The sequence below is a fragment of the Felis catus genome, chromosome C1, assembly GCF_018350175.1.
Source record: "Felis catus isolate Fca126 chromosome C1, F.catus_Fca126_mat1.0, whole genome shotgun sequence".
NCBI lineage: Eukaryota > Metazoa > Chordata > Mammalia > Carnivora > Felidae > Felis > Felis catus.
In genome coordinates this window covers 118,771,985-118,794,318 of record NC_058375.1, presented here as the reverse complement: position 1 = coordinate 118,794,318, position 22,334 = coordinate 118,771,985, and the positions used below count along the sequence as shown (strand labels likewise).

General features: G+C 47.6%; 1 protein-coding gene across 3 annotated transcripts in view; it reads right to left on the bottom strand.

The window, feature by feature from the left end:
• Positions 1-22,334, bottom strand: part of SCTR (secretin receptor) — an 81,516-nt gene that overhangs the window by 9,138 nt on the left and 50,044 nt on the right. For 2 of the 3 annotated variants that reach the window (XM_019839111.3, XR_002744752.2), the window contains exons 5-9: positions 16,225-16,322; positions 14,973-15,105; positions 12,686-12,839; positions 3,771-3,831; positions 3,386-3,455 (exon numbers count right to left, since the gene is read on the bottom strand). In XM_019839111.3, coding sequence (XP_019694670.3) covers positions 3,386-3,455; positions 3,771-3,831; positions 12,686-12,839; positions 14,973-15,105; positions 16,225-16,322 — 516 coding nt within the window. The remainder of the gene's footprint in view (positions 1-3,385; positions 3,456-3,770; positions 3,832-12,685; positions 12,840-14,972; positions 15,106-16,224; positions 16,323-22,334) is intronic. The other variant, XM_023259249.2, reaches the window with a different exon arrangement.

Sequence of the window (22,334 nt, the reverse complement as noted above, 5' to 3'; positions counted from 1 at the left end):
TTATAGCTTCACTTTGCAGTTCAATCACCAACTCCAGGAAGCCACCCTTGATCACCTCGCTTCTCCTGATATAGTGCAGTGAGGGATCATGTCGCTGTGTAAGCACTTGAAATGTTTGGAAGAGGACAAACGCATGCGTCTGTCAAACTTGTGCGTGTCCACATATCCGCCAGTCCCAATCCCAACTTCCTAAAGGACAGGAATGTAGTCTGTTTATGTCTTTTGGTGTTGCCTTCCCGGAGCCCAGTGCCAGAATGTTATAAAGATGCCCACACGGCGGTACCTCTCGTCCTCTCTCACCCACCTACGGGCTCCAGCACCATTTACAGAAGCAGGGATCAGTGGGCTCGGCCAGCCGGGCACCCTCATTGTTCACACAAACAGCCTGGGGCCTGGGAATGCTGGCCACAAGACAAGGATTAGAGGCCTGTCAGGACTCCTAGCCCAGTTGCTTCTTCAGGAATATGCTTCTCAGCTTGTTTGTTTATGCCTCTTGCTCAGAGCTGGCTATGCATGGTGTATATGAATAAACGCTTTTTTTTTTTCCATTTATTTTTTGTCTTAGAGTTGGATTCAATTTAATAGGGAGCACTGGAAGGCAAAAAAAAAAAAAAAAAAAAAAAAATCTCTAAGATCCCAAGAATGAGTCCCAAATAGTGAAATTCCAGGCCCTGTGACCAACTGGTTGGGAGGTTTTTATTTTGTTTCGTTTTGTTTTTTTAAGTTCTTACTTAAGTAGTCTTTGCACCCAATGTGGGGCTCAAACTCACGACCCTGAGATCAAGAGTCATAGCTCTTCCTTTTTTCTTCTTTTTTTAAGATAAAACCTTTTATATTTTTCTTTCTTTTTTTTTTTTTAAATTTTTTTTCAACGTTTATTTATTTTTGGGACAGAGAGAGACAGAGCATGAACGAGGGAGGGGCAGAGAGAGAGGGAGACACAGAATCGGAAACAGACTCCAGGCTCTGAGCCATCAGCCCAGAACCCGACGCGGGGCTCGAACTCACGGACCGCGAGATCGTGACCTGGCTGAAGTCGGACGCTTAACCGACTGCGCCACCCAGGCGCCCCTCTTTATTTATTTTTTATGTTGATTTATTTTTGAAAGAGAGAGAGACAGAGACTGAGCATGAGTGGGGAGGGCCAGAGACAGAGAGGGAGACACAGAATCCAAAGCAGGCTCCAGGCTCTGAGCTGTTAGCACAGAGCCCGACATGGGGCTCGAACCCACAAGCTATGAGATCACGACCTGAGCTGAAGTCAGACACCTAACTGACTGAGCCACTCAGGTGCCCCATTCACATGCTCTTCCACTTGAGCCATCCAGGTGCCCTTGTTGGGAGATATGTTGCATCAGGAGTATCCACCAAACATTCAATCACTAGATAGACCCAGTCCCATGAAATCTGCCAGGACACTTGGGCCCACTGTCCCTCTGCTGGGGCTCTCCTGGGCTGGGCTGTCAGATTCCCAGAATTATAGCAAGGAAACTGGCCTAACTGAATGAGGAAATGCCCTCCTGTGGGAATATCATGCAGTCATAGCACACTGGTTCATTAGATAATTTCAAAGGACATGGGACACCTCACATCTCTTGCTAAGTGAAAAACCAAACTAGAATACAAAACTATATTAAGCATTTTGAAAAAAGTATGTTTTTCCTCAAAGAAAAAGGAAAGAAAAGCACATGTGTATTCATTGTGTGTATCTAGGTGCTAAAAGTATGTGTGATTTTATTCCCTTTTGAAAAACAGACTTTGTATCTTCCAACTTTTCGTTTTACATGAAGTCTATTATTTAGAAAAAGGGGGCGGGCACACCTGTGTGGCTCAGTCAGTTAGGCATCGACTCGTGATTTTGGCTCGGGTCATGATCTCCCAGTCGTGGGATCAAGCCCCGAGTAGGGCTCTGTGCTGACAGCATGGAGCCTGCTTGAGATTCTTTCTCTCCCCCTTTCTCTCTCTGCCCCTTCCCCGTTCACGCATGTGCACTCACTTTCTGTCTCAAAATAAATAAACAAGCTTTTAAAAAATGCTCAAAAGGGGCACCTGGGTGGCTCAGTCAGTTGCACCTACAAGTTTAGCTCAAGTCAGGATCTCATGGTTTGCGAGTTCGAGCCCCGCATCAGGCTCACTGCTGTCAGCCTGTCGGCACAGAGCCCTCTTCGGATCCCCTGTTCCCCTCTCTCTGCCCCTCCCCCCACCTCCAAAAAAATTTTTTTAATGTTAAAAAAGAAAAAAGGAGGGAGGTCATGGGATGGCGGGATGGCTCCCTCCCCCCAACTGCCCTTAGAAGGTCACCAGCCAGCCAGTGGAAGAGGATGGGCTGCTGCCCTGTGCGGCACCCCCACCCCGCCCCAGAGAGCCCATGAAGGGCACTTCCTGTCAACTGGTCCTGTAGCCATGGGGTCCCCCTGAACCCTGCGCCCGGCTGAGGGGCTGATTCCATCCAGGAGACAACCCGAGGGTATGCCCCGTCCTCTGTCCCCCTATTTCATATCCACACCCACAGGCTCAGCTCCAGGGCTCCCAACCCTGACTGCAGAGTAGAAGCACCTGAGAACGTAAACCAGAGATTGATGTCCGGGCCACTCCCCAGAACAACGAGAGCAGAATCTCTGGTCCTCAGTATTTTTTTTTTTTTTAATGTTTATTGATTTACTTTGAGAAAGAGACGCAGAGAGGGACAGAGAGTGGGAGAGACAATCCCAAGCAGGCTTCGCCTGTCAGCGCAGAGCCTGATGCAGGGCTCCAACTCACAAACCGTGATATCATGAGCTGAGCTGAAATCGAGTCGGACGCTCATCGACTGAGGAACCCGGGCGCTCTGGCCATCAGTATTGTTAAACAGCTCCCAGGTGATTCTGAAGGGCATCCCAGTTGAGACCCTCTGGGTTCCCTGTCCCTAAGTCACTCTTGTATCTCCTCCCCACCCCTCCCAACAGCACCCTGAGGGCCCAAGACCATGCCTCACTCAGCTTTCCTCAGCTCCCTGCCTATGATCCCAGCTCAGTGATTCTTCCCAGTAACAAGGGGATGCCTAGAAAACAGATCAGGACAGGACCCAAAGATCTGAAGGGGGGGAGGGGGTGGTTTCAGCACAGAGCCAGCCAGGTTAGGGCAAGGAGCTTGGCTAATCACATTTCAGTGGCTACTCACAGACCAAAGGGAGTTACATAACCTCCTAACTGCCCCTCCCACTTCCATCCGCCATTCTTCAGGGGGCGGAGCTTCTAGACCCTCCTGCACCCCGACAACCTCTGGAAGTTCTGTGGTTGATCCCTCCCCGCACCAGGAGGGAGCCCTGTCTCTTGGCCTTTTGTCCAGGCCAGTCACTGTTTCCCTCTCTCCCACTGGAGCCCAGCTCAGGAAGATGGCCACTCACCAGGATGGAGAGGATCACAGGCCCTCGAATGACCCACCAGATGGACGCGTTGGCGTTGATGTCCCAGCACCTGTGGACAGCCAGGCTCCGTTAGGCGTGGAGAGCTGAGCTGACCTGGAAAGGCTAGTGCTCTGAGGAGCCCTTCGTATGAATGGCCCATGCTGGTGCCCTGAGCACTGCGGCTGTGTGCCCAGTGCTATCAAAACCGACTCTCCCCTCTGGCTCAGAGCATGTCTGAGGCTGACGATGCCTCCAGAGAACTCGCTTGTGGCCCCCAGTTTGAAAAACAGGCCTCTCCTAGATAGCTCCCAACAAGTATCCATCCTGTTTGAAGAGCTGGATGATATAAAATACTCTCCTGTTACCTCTCCCTCAAGCAGCTTACCCAACATCTTCCAGAAAGTGCCTGCTGATGGCCCACGAAGCAACAAAAACAGCTGGGGAACCTGAAGAATAAAAGCAAAGGGAGGGACGGGAGAGAGGGGACTCAGTTTTCAACACCCGCACAGGGACAGGACAGTTACCCCAGCCCAGTAGTGAACAGGTGCATGGAACCCCCTAAGAAATCCTGTGCAAATGGGTAGCCTCCTGCTTCAAGGGTGGCAGGGACGCCCTGGGAACTGAGGACGCCCTGGGCATCAGATGGATCCTGAAGGCCACGAGGGGCTCCGGGGCTCCTGGGAGCCCGGGCCAGACTCAGGAGGGCCTCTGCCGGGAAGAGAAGGCTGAAGTGATGGTCTACACCTGTGCTGTTAGTGACCACTCGCCACATGTCGCGAGGGAGTACTTGATACGTGGCTGGTCCTGGGGGAGATGTGCTGTAAGTGCAAGACACCGGATTTTGAAGATTTGTAGGAATAAAAGAATGTGAAGTGTGTTAATTTTTATGTTAATTGTATGTTGAAATGATAGTATTTTTACACTGGGCTAAATGAAATATATTATTACGATTAATTTCACCTGTTTCTTTTTACTGGGTTTACTGTGGCTACTGGAAGTTTGCATTTATTTTTTTAAGCTTATTTTGAGAGAGAGAGAGAGTGGAGGAGGGGCAGAGAGAGAGGGATAGAGAAAGAATCCCAAGCAGGGAAGCCCGATGCAGGGCTTGAACTCCCAACCCGCGAGATCATGACCTGAGCCAAGACGGACACTTAACCACCAGAGCCACCCAGGTACCCCTAGAAAATTTTCAGTTATATATGTGGCCCATTCTATTTCTTTTTAAGTTCATTTATTTTGAGGGAGAATGAGGCAGAGGGGCAGAGAGAGAATCCCAAGCGGGCTCTGTGACTCAAGGCTCGATCCCACAATCTGTGAGATCGTGACCTGAGCTGAGATCAGAAGTCGGATGATTAACCAACTGAGCCACCCAGGCGCCCTGGCTCATTCTATTTCTAATGGACATGCTTGTCTGCACTTGAATGGCAAGAGCCAAGTCCCCAGGCTGCGAGGCTTCCAGACCTCCAGCAGCCAGGTTTATACCCTAGCTCCAGCCCTCCGCACACACCTCTACCCCAGGGAGGAGATCAAAGGAGTTTTCTCTGGAGGAATCAAACAGCCTCAGACAAAGGGCCTACAGATGGTGATGCTGGGGACCCCCCAGCACAGCGGCCACTTCCAGGCCAGTCTCCCTGAGAGACATACCATGTACGTACCCCCCACCCCCACCCTCACCCCGCACACAGGGCCTTCAGTCAGCTCTGAAGTGACTCATTCTTTTTTTTTTTTTAGTGTTTTTTTTAAATGTTTATTTTTATTTTTGAGAGAGACAGAAGGCGAGCAGGGGAGGGCACAGAGAGAGGGAGACACAGAATCTGAAGCAGGCTCCAGGCTCTGAGCTGTCAGCACAGAGTCCAACATGGGGCTGGAACCCACGAACTACAAGATCATGACCTGAGCCAAAGCTGGATGCTTCACTGACTGAACCACCCAGGCATCCCATTCTTTTTTTTTTTTTAAGTTTGTTTGTTTGTTTATTTATTTATCTATCTGTTTATTTATTTAGAGAGAATGCAAGCAGGGGAGGGGCAGAGAGAGAGGGACACAGAGAATCCCAAGCAGGTTCTGCATTGTCAGCACAGAGCCCCGCTGGGGGCTCAAACTCATGAACGGTAAGATCACGACCTGAGATCACGACCTGAGACACTTACCCAACCAAACCACTCAGGTGTCCCTGAAGTGACTCATTCTTAAACACGAACAGTCAAGGTCACCAACATCTGAGGAAAGCTGATTACATCAAAGGCAAGGACCAAAACAATCAGGGAGAAGGAACTCAGAGGAAACAGACCATGCAGGCTGCTGGAGGAACTTGAACAAACAACTCTAGGGAATATCATCGGAGAGATAAGAGGAAAGATCACCTCTGCAGGACCCAAACAGGATGCTGAAAACTGGGAGCATTCCAAGAGCAAGGAAGAGGGCTTAGAAATTGAATACATGATAACCGAGATTTAAAAAACCCACAGATGGGTTGGAAGATAAAGACCCAAGAATCGCCCAGAAAGCAGAACACAAAAGGAATGTAATGAAAAGCAGGAGGAGAGAAATGAGCAACTCAGGGGTCCGTTTCAGGATGTGTGCCATCTGATTAAAAGTTTCAGAAAGAGAGGATAAAAACCAAAGGGAAAGAAATCAAATAGGTGATGTTAAGAACATTGTCCAGGAAATGAAGGATGTGAGTTTCCAGATGAAAGGACCACCAGATGTCAGCAAAAAGGATGAAGGCAGTTCTCGTGGGGACACATCCCGAGGGCGTTTCAAAACACGGGGGACAGAGTATTGGGGCGCCCGGGTGGCGCGGTCGGTTAAGCGTCCGACTTCGGCCAGGTCACGATCTCGCGGTCCGTGAGTTCGAGCCCCGCGTCGGGCTCTGGGCTGATGGCTCAGAGCCTGGAGCCTGTTTCCAGTTCTGTGTCTCCCTCTCTCTCTGCCCCTCCCCCGTTCATGCTCTGTCTCTCTCTGTCCCAAAAACAAATAAACGTTGAAAAAAAAAATTTTAAAACGAATATTATTTTACTCCAGTCTTTACTGTTCTCATGTATATAACTTTTGGCATGCAATCAAATGGCAAAAAGCAGGAAAATGTGACATACAATCAAGATAATAAAGTTAAATGAAGCAGATTCACAAACAACTTGGATGTTGGAGGTATCAAGCAAGGACATTAAAATTGCTTTCATAATTATATTAAAAATGTATATTTTCATACAAACATCAAAGCATAAATAATATTCATTTTATGTAAATGCTTCTAGAAAATAGAAGAGGAGAGAGTGCTTCCCACTTCATGTTATTGGGCCAGAATTACTCTGACACAAAAACAGTAAAATACATTATAAGAAAACTAAATATCGGGGCGCCTGGGTGGCGCAGTCGGTTAAGCGTCCGACTTCAGCCAGGTCACGATCTCGCGGTCCGTGAGTTCGAGCCCCGCGTCGGGCTCTGGGCTGATGGCTCGGAGCCTGGAGCCTGTTTCCGATTCTGTGTCTCCCTCTCTCTCTGCCCCTCCCCCGTTCATGCTCTGTCTCGCTCTGTCCCAAAAATAAATAAACGTTGAAAAAAAAAATTAAAAAAAAAAAAACACGGGGGACAGAGAGAGGCTTCTGTAGCTTACAAAGAGTAAAAATGCTCAGGAAACAGAATAATACGGCACATTCTATACCCAGCTGCCCAAATAGAAGGCCTCCAAAATTCTGGGGGGAAATGATTTTTCAACCTAATTTCTATGCCTGGGAAAACCACAAATTAGGTGTGAACGTTGAAAAAGATATTTTCAGATATGCAATGCAAAAACGTACTTTCCACGCACTCTTTGTTAGACAGGTACCGGAACATGTGCCCCAACACAACTAGGGAGCAAACCAAGGGGAGGAGACAAGAAATAAAGGAATAGGATTTGCTGAGGAAAATGAAGGAAATTCACAGCATGAGAGTGAGGGAACTAAGCAAGTCTAAAGAACCACCAGCCCAAATAGAGCAGGAGGGCAGAGGCTCTAAGAAGAACACCGGTGGGTCTATTGGGTTGAATAGCATCCTCCCCAAATTCATAACTACCCAGAACTTTGTAGGGTGACCTTATTTGGAAATAAGGTCTTCGTAGGTGTAATCAGTTAAGAAGAGGCCATACATGGGGCGCCTGGGTGGCTCAGTCGGTTAAGCGTCCGACTGCGGCTCAGGTCATGATCTTGTGGTCTGTGAGTTTGAGCCCTGGGTTGGGCTCTGTGCTGACAGCTCAGAGACTGGAACCCGCTTCCGATTCGGTGTCCCCTGTCTGCTCTTCCCTTGTTCATGCTCTGTCTCACTCTGTCTCTCATAAATAAATAAATGTTTAAAAAAATTTTTTTTTAAAAAGAAGAGGCCATATGTATAAGGATGCCAGTGGTACTGGGCCCCTAATAATATGACTGGCATCCTTACAAGGAGGTCATGAGAGACACAGAGGGAAAGGACACATCGAGGGAAGATGGAGGCAGAAATTGCAATGATGCAGCCACCAGCCAACAAACCACCAAGACTACCAGCAACAACCGGAAGCCAGAAGACAGGCACGGAGCATTTCAGAAGCAATCAGCCCTGCCAGAACCTTGATTTTGAACTTCCGGCCCCCAGAACTGCGAGAGAATAAATGTCTATTGTTTCAAGCCACCAAGTTTGTGGTAATTCGTTAGGCAACCCCTAGGAAACGAATCCAGCAGGAAGAAACCAAACAAATAGGAACTAATAGATTTCCTGTTGGCATTGGTTGATTTGGAAAATAGCATTAGAGGGTTTCAGGTTCTGGTGGAGAATTTAGGAGAATTAATGACAGCAACCCAAAACAAATAAATCAATTAGAAGTGACTCCGTGAAGGGGCGCCTGGGTGGCTCAGTCGGTTAAAACGTCTGACTCTTGGTTTTGGCTTAGGTAATAATCTCGTGTTTAGTGAGTTCGAGTCCCATGTGGGGCCTGCACTGGCAATGCAGAGTCTGCTGGGGATTCTCTCCCTCTCTCCCTTTGTCCCTCCCCTGCTCATGCGCGCTCTCTCTCTCTCTCTCTCTCTCTCTCTGTCAAAAATAAATAAATAAACTTAAAAAAAAAAGGGACTCCATGAAAAACAAAAGGTTAAACATTGGAAGTAAAATCATTGTACATCACTTGGCTCAAGAGTTAACAACACTTACACAGACATAATGATATATACGTTGACTCGAACTTAACCAAAAACTAAAAAACTAATGGTAGGATGGAGAACTTTATATCCTTATCTTCCATCCTAAGGAGGCAACCGGTAACGCCTCAGATGGACAAATCAGGAAACAGCAGAATCTTGTTCAGAAACATGAGAGTGAACATTAGAAGGACCAGCTAAGGAATCTTGAGGGTGTTATCTCTGCAGAGCAGAAGTGGGGGCAGAAGACTGCTTTTTTTTCACTCTATTTAATTCCTTAAACCAAGTATGTGCATGACTTTAATAAAAATAACACTAAAAAAAAAATTCCCTGCCTTCGGGTGCCTGGGTGGCTCAGTCTGTTGAGCCCCTGACTTCAGCTCAGACCATGATCTTGCCAATTGTGGGTGCGAGCCCCACGTCAGGCTCTGTGTCGTCAGCGTGGAATCTGCTTCAGATCCTCTGTCTCCCTCTCTCTCTGTCCCTTCCCCGTTTGCACTCTCTCTCAAAAATAAATAAACATTTAAAAAAAATTCCTGCCTCAATTTTGAATGCTTTGGGCAAAAACATGGGTTCTGAAAGGCTTCCTGTTCACTGCCTTCCATCTTTTTTTTTTTTTTAATTTTTTTTTTTTAAACGTTTATTTATTTTTGGGACAGAGAGAGACAGAGCATGAACGGGGGAGGGGCAGAGAGAGAGGGAGACACAGAATCGGAAACAGGCTCCAGGCTCTGAGCCATCAGCCCAGAGCCTGACGCGGGGCTCGAACTCACGGACCGCGAGATCGTGACCTGGCTGAAGTCGGACGCTTAACCGACTGCGCCACCCAGGCGCCCCACTGCCTTCCATCTTTAACAGAGTTGGTGGAAAGCGGGAGAACCGATAATGCCCTGATTTAGGGCTCGTAGTGTGGTCCCCAGACTAGCAGTATCAGAGTCATTCGGGGACTCGTTAGAAATCCAGAGTCTCTGGCTACACGCAAGGCCAACTGGCTCAGAGGCACAGAACGTGGGGTCCAGCCAGCTGGGTTTGACACGCCCTCCATGTGACTCTTGATATTGGCTCCACTTGGAGAACCACCAGCTCAGGGAGTGGGAGCTTCGTTCGTCAGGCACAGACTGACACCCCAGCCACCTTGCGAAAAGTAGAAGTGTCGGCTAAGTCAAAAACTTCAATAGCGTTCACTCCCTCTGATTCAGTGATCCTAATTCTAGGATTCCGTATTACACATGGAAATAAGCTTTGCCCATAAAAGTATTCATCACTGTGTTACCTATGATGGTGGAAATCAGAAACAACCTAAATGCCCACATGATAGGTATTGGGTTAAATACACCCATAGACTAGTTAAAAATGTTTATCGGCAGAGGCGGAAGGATACAGAGCATGCTTACATGTCAGTGGAAAGAAGCAGGATTCAAAATTCTCCATACGGCATGAGCACAACAATGTGGGGGGAAAAAAAACGGAGGAGGAAATAGTCTGGAAGGAAACCCTTCCAAAGTGTTCAATAGATGGGACCGACGTTAAGTTTTTTTCTACTTAATTTTTTTTTTCTTTGCAAAGTCTTACAGTGAGCGCGTGTGTACTCATTTAAACAACCTATCTCTGGGGAGACAAGTTGGCGGACAAATTGAGAAGGGGCCACTGCTTTCGCAAGAGAAAGGCTTCTCCCAGTTGGAGAACTTGAGACCTTCGTGAGCCCCTTCACGGTCTCCTTAGGGCTGTGCAGGCAGAGAGGCGGGGAGGGGAGGAACCCTTGATTTATGTGCTGTTCCACCCCCAGGGTCTGGCATATTGTAGATGCTCAGTGAATATTTGAGGAAGAAAGGGGGGCTTTCTAAAAACTTGTGATGGAGATGTGACAATGCAATTTTATCTCCCCACCAGACTGTGACTCCTTTGAATGATGGAACTTTCGTCTACGGCCGTACCACACTGAACATGCCTGATCTTATCTGAATGATGGGACTTTTTTGGTTTGGGTTTTGTAATTTCTAGAAGCCCCTCTGAACACAAAGAAGTGGTCAAAGAAAGCTGAATAAATTATGATCCTGATATTATAGATAATGAAACTGCCCATGTTCATATGGCAAGGTCATGGCAGATCTGGGCGTCAAGGTCAGTGAACTAGGTTTTGAACTGGGTGCTTTTTGGGGGGCAGTCAACTGCATAAAGCAAGTCCCCGGTCCCCCAGCACTCTGGGACGACTGGCCTATGCAGAAATCCAAAGATCTGCAGAGTCCTCCCTACAGCTCCCGCTGGCCAAAGGTCATGTGCTAATTAGGCTGCCAAAGTCTACAGGAGGGCTCAGCGAGCTCTAGCTCAGATGACTTCCCTGATGTGAGGAGATAGGGCCTCTGCCTGTAAGGATTTAGACAAGCAGAAAAGACAGCATTCCTGGCGGGGGCACTTCTTAATTAAAGGCACCAAGAAGAAAACAAATGAACTTAATGGCTGGTACACATGACTATCCTTGTAAGCATGTGAGGCACTCAGAAGAATCTGGCGATCTTTCCAGAACCCAGTGGGTAACTTACATATGTTTATCAAGTGAACAGTTGATGGATGGTTGAGTGGATGGATGGATGGATGGATGGATGGGTACATGGATGGATGGATGGATGGATGAATGGATGGATGGATGGATGGGTACATGGATGGATGGATGGATGGGTACATGGATGGATGGATGGATGGATGAATGGATGGATGGATGGATGGGTACATGGATGGATGGATGGATGGATGAATGGATGGATGGATGGATGGGTACATGGATGGATGGATGGATGGGTACATGGATGGATGGATGGATGGATGGATGAATGGATGGATGGATGGATGGGTACATGGATGGATGGATGGATGGATGAATGGATGGATGGATGGATGGACAGACGGACAGACGGACGGACAGATGGAGAGATGTCCATCAATGGCAGAATAGGAGTTAAGGGGCTCTGGAAACAGACAGGCTTTGGTTTGAATCCTGGGTTTGCCCTTGTCTGCAGTGTGAGCTGAGGATATTACCTCATGTCCTTGAGCCAGGTTTCTTTGAGAAGCTTCTGGAAGTTGTGCCAATAAAATAATGCATGTAAAGTACCACGCTCATAGTAAGTGCTCAAGAAATGGGAGTTATCATCTGCATTGGTCAGAAAGGGAAGGGGGAAGAGATTTGATGGAGGCTGAGTTGGCTGTCTTACTACTATGTCGTCTCCTTCCTACAAAGGAATCCTGAATTTCCTTTGGGAAGCCATGTGGTTTGAGTAGCTTAAGCAATCAGTGTATTCCTCAGGTCAGGGAATGTGTATGAGACAAAGTGGTCCAATCAGGGTGAACCTCAGAGTATTTGCTGCGAATGCTGGGACACGGCCTTTTGCTCTCCTTAGAGGTAACAAGGAAGCTGGTAGCCCAGAAGCTGGGAACACCAGCCTAATGACAAAGCTGATGTTTCAGAAGGCAAAGTGGAAAGACACGAAGAAATGTTGTTGAGCTGCTGGATCCAGCCTCACCTGAAGTTGGTGACCCCTGGACTTTCAGACAGATAAGCCAATTAATGTCTTTTATGTTTAAAGCTGATCTAAGCCAGATTTTCTATAATCAAAAGTACCCTGATATAGAAAGGAAGCAAGAATGAAAATATATGAATAAATGTCTAAGGAAGATGAAACAAGGGTGAGGGGTATCACATTGTAAGAGACTTTGGATAGCAGAAATTGGGGCTAAATTTTAGCTGTTAATTCCCACTTGACATACAAACAAACCAAAGCCAGGGGGTTAAACAAGAAGCAACTTGCCGAGGGGCGCCCGAAAGGCTCAGTTGGCTAAACAGCCGACTCTTGGTTTCGGCTCAGGTCATGATCTCATGGTTCATGGGTTCGAGTCCCGCATAAGGCTCTGTGCTGACAGTGCGGAGCCTGCTTGGGATTCTCTCTCTCCCTCTCTCTCTGCCCCTCCCCTGCTCTCTCTCTCTCTCAAAAATAAATAAACATTAAAAAAAAAAAAAAAGAGGCAGCAGCAACTTGCCTAAGATGACACAAGTTAGCTAACTTCGAACGAAGTGTGGGGCTGGAACTCAAAACCAAATCCTCTGACTCAGTGCTCTTTCCCACATACACACAGCCATTATACCTACGGAGAAACATACCCCATCCGAGGGCAACAAATCCCTGGAGGCACTTCTTTTCTGAGAAGAAGGAGATGACGAGGAGCGTGTGAAGGTAGAGGCCTTCCACCAGCAGCCAGGCATAGTTGGCCATGATGCAGTACTGGAAGAAAGCCATGACCAGCTTACAGCCCACCTGGACAGAGAGAGGCAGGTGAGCCCCAGGCTGGGTAACCATGGGCTTCCCTCTGGTGGCCACCCCCAAAGGAAGTGACACGGTATGCCGCAGACCGAGTCCCTGAGGTTCATGGCCATCCCCTGTGGCCTTCCATTATCGGAAGACCAGGCCCACAGAGTTCTCTAGAGGGTGGAACTCAACATGCCAGCAAGCTCAGGCGAAAAGGTTAATGGGCCATCACAGAAGCAGGAACTACATTCAAATTCTGGAACTGGACTGCCAGTTGTAAACCTGTGTCAGATATCGCCCGACTCCCAAGTTCCTCATTTGCAGATGAGAAAAGAAGCCTGGACAAGGAAAGGGATTTCTGAGCAAAGGGCTAACAAAATCCTTTCCATGCTGTTTCCCCAGAAACGGTTGAAGGGAGGTACCAATTATGTTAGCGGGCAACACTGACGGTGAGAATGGCCCCTGACTGGCACTCTGCATCTGTTCTGGAGACCTCTAAATACCGGATGGGGGCACTTGATTCAGTGACATTACAGGCTTGTCTCTTGCCAGGATCCCTGGAAGCTATGCCTGGGGGGATGTGGGGCACGGGACTTGGGCGCCAGCAAGGAAACCATTCCCACACTACAAGGGTCCCTTTCCTTTCACTGAGCTGTCCCCTGGGGAGAGGACAGCTCCTGGAATGGCCCGAGGGCTGCTGCATGGACTGCTTCGAGGTCACATCCACAGAGGAGAGGCACCTGGTACTGTCCTGCCGGCCAGCTGTGGTTCCTGCCTTACGGCCACCCACAGACTCTGCTTCTCAGAGGTTCCCATGCTTGGCTCGCGAGTCTAATGTTTAGTAGAGCCCTAGAAGGTTCCGGGGCATTGCTGGACTTCCCCGGTGCTGGTCAGTGAGAGGGTAGGGTCTGAATTTAAGTCTTCTGACTCCCACACTGGTTACTCTTACTTCAGCCTGCCAATCTCCCTAAGGGACAGGGCCCTCCTGCAGGGACGGCTCAGTTTGAGTCAAAATACACACACACACACACACACACACACACACACACACACACACAACTACAAATAGTACAAAGTTAACAGATCTGTTAAGGAATTACAGATGTGAGTGGTGGGAAGTGACAGGCAGGTTGACTGAACCAATCTCAACCTCCAATCCCTTTCTCTCTTGTTTGCCTCTGCTGTGGAGACTATGATGGTAAAAAAAAACAACAACAACAAAAAAAACACCTCAATCTCCCAGCCTCCTTTGCAGTTAGGTGTGGTCACATGACATGGTTCTAGCCAACGAGATGTAGATGGGTGTCTTGGGGTGAGGATTCTTTCCCACCATAAAAAGGCAAAGCTGCCCAAAGACAAAAAAAAAAAAAAGTTTCATCTTGACTCTTTTTTTTTTTTGTGCCTGGAACATGGATGTGAAGCCTGGGGTTGTGGCAGCCGTATTGTAAACATGCAATGTAAAGCATGGAATCAAACATGGAAGAGCAGAAAGAGGGAAAATGACTGGGCCCACCATGGCATCATGGAGACACTGTGCCACCTCTAGATTGCCCATCTGTGGACTGCTTATGTGGGAAACAACTCCTGTCTGTTTAAGCCACTGATGTGCAGTTTTCTGTTATATGCAGCAAACACAGAGAGATATTGCTAAGAAATAAGGCTCTTTAAGCACTCAGAAGGAGAAACGTGTTAGACTTAGCAAAACAATTGTTGTCCTGCAGACCTGTGTGTGCAGACATACAGGCATACGCTCATACTTTTCTTTCTACCACCAACCTCAACCCTCTTTAAACTTGACCATCTCTCTACAGTTAGGACTCTGCAGATGAAGGGAAAAGACAAGCCTTGCTATACATCTAATTGCCACAGTGGCTAATCCACTCCTGGATGCTGGGAGTTGAAGGGCAGCCCCCAGGGGCTTCCTGACAAACTGCTCGCATACATGACCCAGACCTTGCATGGGGAGACATGGGACTCTCCCCAAACCTCCTGGCCCGGCTCCCGTACTGGGCCCTCTACGAAGCATTGGGTGCAGCCTCTCAGGGACCTTTGGGACGGGTAAAGTGGCTACCACCCTCTCCAAAGTCAGGCTGGGGAGAGCGGGCCGCCCTGGCCACACCCCAGGGCACGCAGGCATGTTACCCTGTGGGCATCACAGTGAGCGACATCGTCCGAAGAGAAGAGGACCGCGTCCTTGATGAAGTTGGACAGGGCACGCAGGATGAAGGACACAAACAGGTGCATGTGGATGTAGTTGCGGGTGCAGTGGAGCCTCCTGGAGGGAGAGAATGCAGGGCCATAGGGGCCAGAACCACAAGGGCTGTACAACCTCGAGCAAGCCTTTTCACCTTCCAGGGACTTTGTTTCCTCCTCTGCTGGAGGGGTCAGCGTCGGTTGCTTGCTCCTCGTCTTCTGGTACGAGAACCACGCTCTCTTATGGGGAACCCACTGCAGCTCTGGGTGGGGGCGACTCCACCCTCCCACCCTGTTGACAGACTCAACCAATCACAGTACTCTACCCCTGGCTCAGGTTGGTCATGTGATCCAAGCCCAGCCGATGAGAACAACCCCCGCCCCCCATTCCCCCCAGGACTTTTCATTGCATCTAATGGAGAAGAGGCTCTCTTTGTCCTGGTGTTATCTAGCTGGTGGAAGGTGCCCCTGCAGAGAGCCTGCCTGACGAAGACTGGAGAAAGGGAGGGAGACACATCTAGTTCTGCTGATACATTTGACCACCTCGAGCCGGCCATTCCTAAAGCCAGAGACCCCCGAACTTGTCAGTTATGTGTGCCAGGTCACCTTTGCTTTCTTAAGCTGTTTTTTTTTTAAATTTTTTTAATGTTTATTTATTTTTGAGACAGGGAGAGACAGAGCATGAACGGGGGAGGGCACAGAGAGAGGGAGATACAGAATCCGAAACAGGCTCCAGGCTCCGAGCTGTCAGCACAGAGCCCGACACGGGGCTCGAACTCGCGGACCGCGAGATCATGACCTGAGCCGAAGTCGGATGCTTAACCGACTGAGCCACCCAGGCGCCCCTTCTTAAACTGTTTTAAGGTGGATTTCTGTTTCTTGTACCCAAGAGTCTGGTTAACATACTTGTAAAATGGGGTGATAATACCTACCTTAGAGCATTGTGTGAAAATCAGAAATAGTACATGTAAAGCAACTGTGCGTTACGTTCTTAGTTATATATACCGAGTCAATGTTGAATGCATAAAAGAATGAACGAGGTCTCAGAAACATCAATGTTTTGCCACAGGTAACATTTAGATCCAGGGCTAACAAAGTGGCCCACCCAGACCTTCCTTTCTCTTGGCCCGAGCAACTGAAAAAGACCCAAAATCTGTGTCTGCCGAAGGCTGGGGAGACAGAGCTGGCAGTGTGTTCTCACCGGAAAGCACAGAGGACGCTGAGGGCAACCAGGAGCATCACCAGGGAGGAGCTATAGCCCACGGTGTACATGACCTTCAGCTTCAGCAGGTACTCGTGCTGCAGAGAGAGGCACGCATCAGTCCCAGCCTGAGTGCACCTGCTCAGGCTGCTTGAACCGTTCAACTCTTAATGCTGTGCTGATCCGACTCCACGGACATCAATTCACAGGCTCGGAACACCTCGGCTTCGGGAAAGATCTTGGGGATCATCGGATGCCAAGTCGAACTTCTACCCCGTGTATAGGACCCCTTACCCCCACCCCGAATTCAAGCCTTTGCTGGAATACCTCCAAGGATTCGGTGCTCACTGCCTTTTGAGGAAGTCGTCTGGTATACAACAGGGCAGAATATTAGATAGTTTTTTCTCATGTGAGACTAAAACCTATTTTAAATTGCAGCTATTTGTCCCAATTCTGCCTCTGGGGCCACTTAAAATAAACTGAATTTGTCATGTACCTAAGACCTGTCATTATTTTTTTAATTGTTTTTAAAAGGGTTTATTTATCTTTGAGAGACAGAGTGTGAGGTAGAGAGGGACAGAGACAGAGACATAGAGAGAGAGGGAGAGAGGGAGACACAGAATCCAAAGTGGGGCTCCAGGCTCTCAGCGGTCAGCACAGAGCCCCACACTGGGCTCGAACCCGTGAACCATGAGATCACGCCCTGAGCCCAAGTCGGAAGCTTAACTGACTGAGCCACCCAGGCGCCCCTCTGTCATTATTTTTTTTAAATAAACTTTTCATTGTAGAATAGTTTTGGACTTATAGAAGAGTTGCAAAGATCTTAGAGAGGTCTGTCATTTCTTAATACAGCTTTTCTACCCTCTCATCTCTCACATGTATTTTCAGCCTTACATTTTTCCTGTGTCTTCAGTATCTTTCCATAGTCCTTTATCCTTCTGCTCAATTAATATGCTCCAGTTTGTCAATGCCCTTCCTAAATAAGACACCCAGAACGGACAGCTGGAAAGATCTAGTGTATTCTCTGACCAGGAAGGAGTAGAATGGGACCATCACCTCCCCGGACCCATACACTGCACTTACACTAACACAGCCAAGCAGGCATTTACTTAACGTAGCCAACAGCCCCTTCACATTACTGACTCGTCTTTGATTCAGAAAGATCTCAATGGAGGGGCGCCTGGGTGGCTCAAGTTGGTTGAGCGTCCAATTCTTGATTTCCGCTCAGTCCATGATCTCATGGTTCATAGGATCGAGTCCCCATGCTGTCAGCACAGAGCCTGCTTGGGATTTTCTCTCTCCCTCTCTGTCTCTCTCTGTCTCTCTCTCTCTCTCTCTGCCCTTCTCCTGCTCATGTGCACACACACGCTTTCTTACTCCCTCTCTCTCTTTCAAAATAAATAAACTGAAACAAGACAACAACAGAAAAGAAAGATCTCAATGGGATGGAAGAATGTGACACGTAAAGATCAATTTAAGACCTACATCTTTTAGGTTCAAAAAAATAAATTGTACGACACTCTGAAAAAGAATCAAGAAAAAAATTTAAACCAACAATGCTGTACTGTCTATTGCCAATCAAATTAACAAATACTTAATGGTAATACTATTCTATGCAGGTGAGGGTGTAGTGGGAGCAAAAATTGCTTCAATCTCTCTGGAAGGCAGCATGTATCGAGAACCTTTGACATATGCATTCTTTTTGACCTCCCTTCTACCACTAGGGATTAATTCTAAGAAGTAAGCACAAATGGAAAAGCATATTTATGTATCAAGATGTTTATCACAGAACGATTTGTGATGAAAAGGACTCAAATGTCCAACAATAGAACAATTAACTAAATTATTTCAAATCAAATTATTTTAATGTGACACCACCATTGAAATGCAGCTTACCAAGGGTTTTAAACGAGGTCAGAATGTGCGAGGAGTGTAATGTTAAGTGAAAAGGCAGAGTACAAATTTTACATGTACAGTGTGATTCCTGCTATATGTTTAAAAAAGTGTTAGGTTGCATTACATGAAATTGCCCTTTTTTATAGATCAAATGATTGAAATGATTTCATGTGATTCAATTTCAAACATGCACAGAAAAAAGATTGAAAAAAGATGTAAAAAGATGTCAGAGGTTAATAATGGTTAACTTTGGATGATAAGTTTGTGGCTAGAGTGGTTATTTTTATTTGTATTTTTTCTACTCTTTTCATTTTTCTCCAGTGGGTAAGTACTATGGTATAATCAGAAGAAAAGGGTAATTAATTAAAAAAAAAAAAAAAAACACAGGCACAAGAATAGTATTGGGGAAATCTTGCTGACAGCTGTTCATATGAAAATGACCTTGAGGTTCAAATGGCCCAAGCTCCGTGGTGTTAAGAAATGTACCGTAGGGAGGGGCGCCTGGGTGGCTCAGTCGGTTAAGCGGCCGACTTCGGCTCAGGTCATGATCTCACGGTCTGTGAGTTCGAGCCCCGCGTCGGGCTCTGTGCTGACAGCTCAGAGCCTGGAGCCTGTTTCAGATTCTGTGTCTCCCTCTCTCCCTGCCCCTTACCTGCGTATGCTCTGTATCTCTCTCAAAAATAAATAAACATTAAAACAAAAAAAAGAAATGTACCATAGGGAAAGAACACAGGCTTCAGAGCCAAGAGACAAGGTTTCCAAACCCACGACTGTTACTCACCAGCTGTGTGACCTTGGGCAAATTACTTAACTTCTCTGAGCCTCAGCTTCCTCATCTGTAAAATGGGGATAATATCTACCTTGCAGGCTCATTGGAAGAACAAATAAAGTATCAGGTAGAATATCTGGACAATGCCTGGCACTTAGAAGACACTCGGGGCATGTTCATTTTTCCCCACCTCCACCCTCCACCCCCATCATCCACCCTTCAACATGAGTCACCAGTCCAAGATTATGGTATGAACTATGAGGTATAAGATAGCTGCTAAAAAAATTAGGCCTCTTCTCAGTTACAGTAATGAAGTGCTGTGGGGACAGTGGACAAAGTTGGAACGTTTGGAGTGCTTCGTCCAGCTCTGGGCATCATGCTATTTTAAGGGGCACATTAACAAACTGGAATATTTCTGGAGAAGGGAAGGAGGCATGGAAAACACTGGGTACATTATGCCTTGAGGAGGCTAACAAATAAACTTAGGGAAGAGAAAGATTAGAATGATTGACAGGTAGAAGCGTAAGACCCAATCGGTGAGCTCCAGTGGGACGAAGTTACCAAGAAGAAATCTGACTCAGAGTGCCCGAAAGTTTTCTGAAAGCAAGAGGTGGCCTTCGATGGGATGGCTGTCGTGTGACATTGAGCTTCCCCACTAATGTGACGGCGGTCCCAGAAGCCAGGAGCCACCTCCCAGGGACAAGAAAGAGAGCCAAGAGGGTGGTAGGTTGCATTAGATCCATAGTGCCTAGACTTTGGGATATTAAAGAGCAGTCAGATGTCAAGAAATTAGAAGCCCCAGCTGTCAGCCGATAATCTTGCCACGGGCAGGATGAGCCGCATGCTAGAGGGCACGAGCCTCACTCCTGAGGACACCTGGTTTTGCAGCCCTCAGTTCAGAAACAGATTTGGGCCCGTCTGTGGCAGCGTGAGGAGGCATGGGGTGACAAGTATGGGGCGTTCAGGCTGATTACTCTGCACTATCCTGTGGCTGGGTTCATTATTGCCGGGGGACCCTCAGGACACCAGCCAACTCTACTCATTCCTGTGTTATGTCTTTAAGTTCGGACCCAGAAAAAGCCCTGCTCCTAGGGGGCTTGATATGACCTGAGTGCCCCAGCCCTCGATAATCTATAACGGTGCACCAGTCCTCACAGGGCATGGGGTCCAGAAGCCCTGGATCAAGTTGCCTGTCTCTGCTGCGTTTCTTGACTAGGCCACTTTCCTTCTATATCCTTTAGAGCAGGGGTCAGCAGGCTTTTTCTGTAAAGGGACAGATAATAAACGTTTTAGACTTTGGGAGCCATTTGGTCTCTTGCAACTACTTAACTCTGCCCTTGTAGTGCAAATGGGCGTAGCTATGTTTCAATAAAACTTTAGTGGCGAAAGCAGGCGGTGGGCTGGATTTGGCTCAAGAGCTATAGTTTGCCCAACTCTGCTCCAGGTAAGCAAACCTGGTCTTTCTGCTAATCTGAGTCCGCTATTGACTTTTGTTAATGAACAGAGTATTATGTGCCAAGTAAGGAAATTAAAAAAAAAAGACAACCAACAAATGTATATTTCCATCACCCTTTGATTAAAAGAAAAAAGACATTTCAACAATAAGAAATAGGATGATTCAAACCTCAGGATAAAAGGCAAAGTGTGTGGACCAACATCTAGGCACCAGGAAATCACGCTGGTCGGGAAACCCTTCCGATCTTGGGAATTTTAATTTTTTAATTTTTTTTACGTGAGCTGAAGCCAAGGTAAGTCTCCTTTCCACTATTTTTGGCCAATTAATATTCTGAGTTAAGTCCAAACTTTGCATTTACCTTTGTTAACTCTTAGTTCCTTGTTTGGAAATGTTACAGTTTCAACCCTGGATGGATATGATGGTTAAGGCCCTGGGCTTTGTTCTTTTCCAGCTGATCAGTCTAAGCCAACAGAGTCTCAAATGTGGTTTCAGTAGACATAACTCACAAAAACAAGAGGTCCCTGGGGTCGTCTCAACAATTCTTAAGAGTATAAAAGGATCCCAAAGCCAAAAGGTTTGAGAACCACTGGCCTAGGCCTCTCCTGTATTCCACCCCCCTGCCAGGGACGGTCGAGGGGTGGGCAGGCTCAAGTCACTGGGCCACTGAGATGTGAGGACAGCTTGCTGGGGTTTGGTAAAGAAGCTTTCTTGGGGCGCCTGGGTGGCTCAGTCATTTAAGCGTCTGACTTCTGCTCAGGTCATGATCTCGTGGTTCGTAAGTTCGAGCCCCGCGTCAGGCTGTCTGCTGTCACGCCAGAGCCTGCTTTGGATCCTCTGTCCCCCTCTGTCTCTGCCTCTCCCCCACTTGTGCACTCTCTCTATCTCTCTCAAAAATAAATAAATTAACTTTAAACAAAATAAAAAAAAAAAAAAGAAGAAGAAGAAGCTTTCTTGCTCTCAGGAAGGAGCCATAGGAACTCGGGCTATCCCTTCTCCTGAACAAGCAGGCACAGGGGAGTCTGTGGCTATAGTCACCAATGGCAGTCATCTTACATCGAGGGAGGTGTCCGCCTGGGGAAGGAACCATCAGGATAGCGGGGAGAGAAATGGAGAGAGCCCGGTCCTTGGGCAGCTTCTTAGTGCCACTTTAGAAGAGCCATGGAGGCTGTTCTCTGCAGCCCAGTTCCATGAGCCACATTCGTTCATTAGGCAAGTTGGAAATTTCTTTCTTGCAGCCCAAAGCATTCCTTTGAACTTCCATGCTGCCACTCGTCATAAGAATGTTCCCTCTTCATTCTATGGGTCTTACCAACGTGATACACATAAACCTCCTGTCCTCATGTAAGTAACCTGCAGGGATCAGAGCCCATCCACCCCCCCCCCCCCAAGACCATCTGTACCCACTGATCAATCTTTGTTGGGTCTCGTTATTAAATTATCCCACTCTGGCCAGATCTGAAGACTTCATGTGTCTCCCCCAACTGGATAACAAGTTCTTCCCTTGGAGGGAAGAAACTTGAGCCTCCAACTTGGTCCCCCATTCAGTGTCTTTCATACAGAGGACTGACTGGCTAGAGAGACGAGTCTTAGAAAAACTTCAGAAGCGGGCACGGTCTGTCTTCCAACCTCAGCCTTTCTCCCTTCACTCTGCCCTTTGCCCCCCACGCTTCTCTAACGTGACCCCACCCCATCCTCCAAGGGACAAACGTGCTTGCCCATCCGTATTCCCACTGGGGAGTTTAACCCATGGAAACTGCAAAAGCGCATCTCCTAGGGGAGGCATGCACCATTCCAGGGAGGCAGCAGAAGCTAGAGGAAGGAGCACAGGTTCTTTTTGGAACTGATTCGGTTACACTCCTGCCTCCACTATTGTCTGAGTGTGTTCCTTAACCCCTCTGAGCCTCAGTGTCCTCATCTGCAAAATGGAGAAAATAATGGATCCTTCTGAGGACTTAGTGTGATTGTATGTCAGGAAGCCGACACATAGTA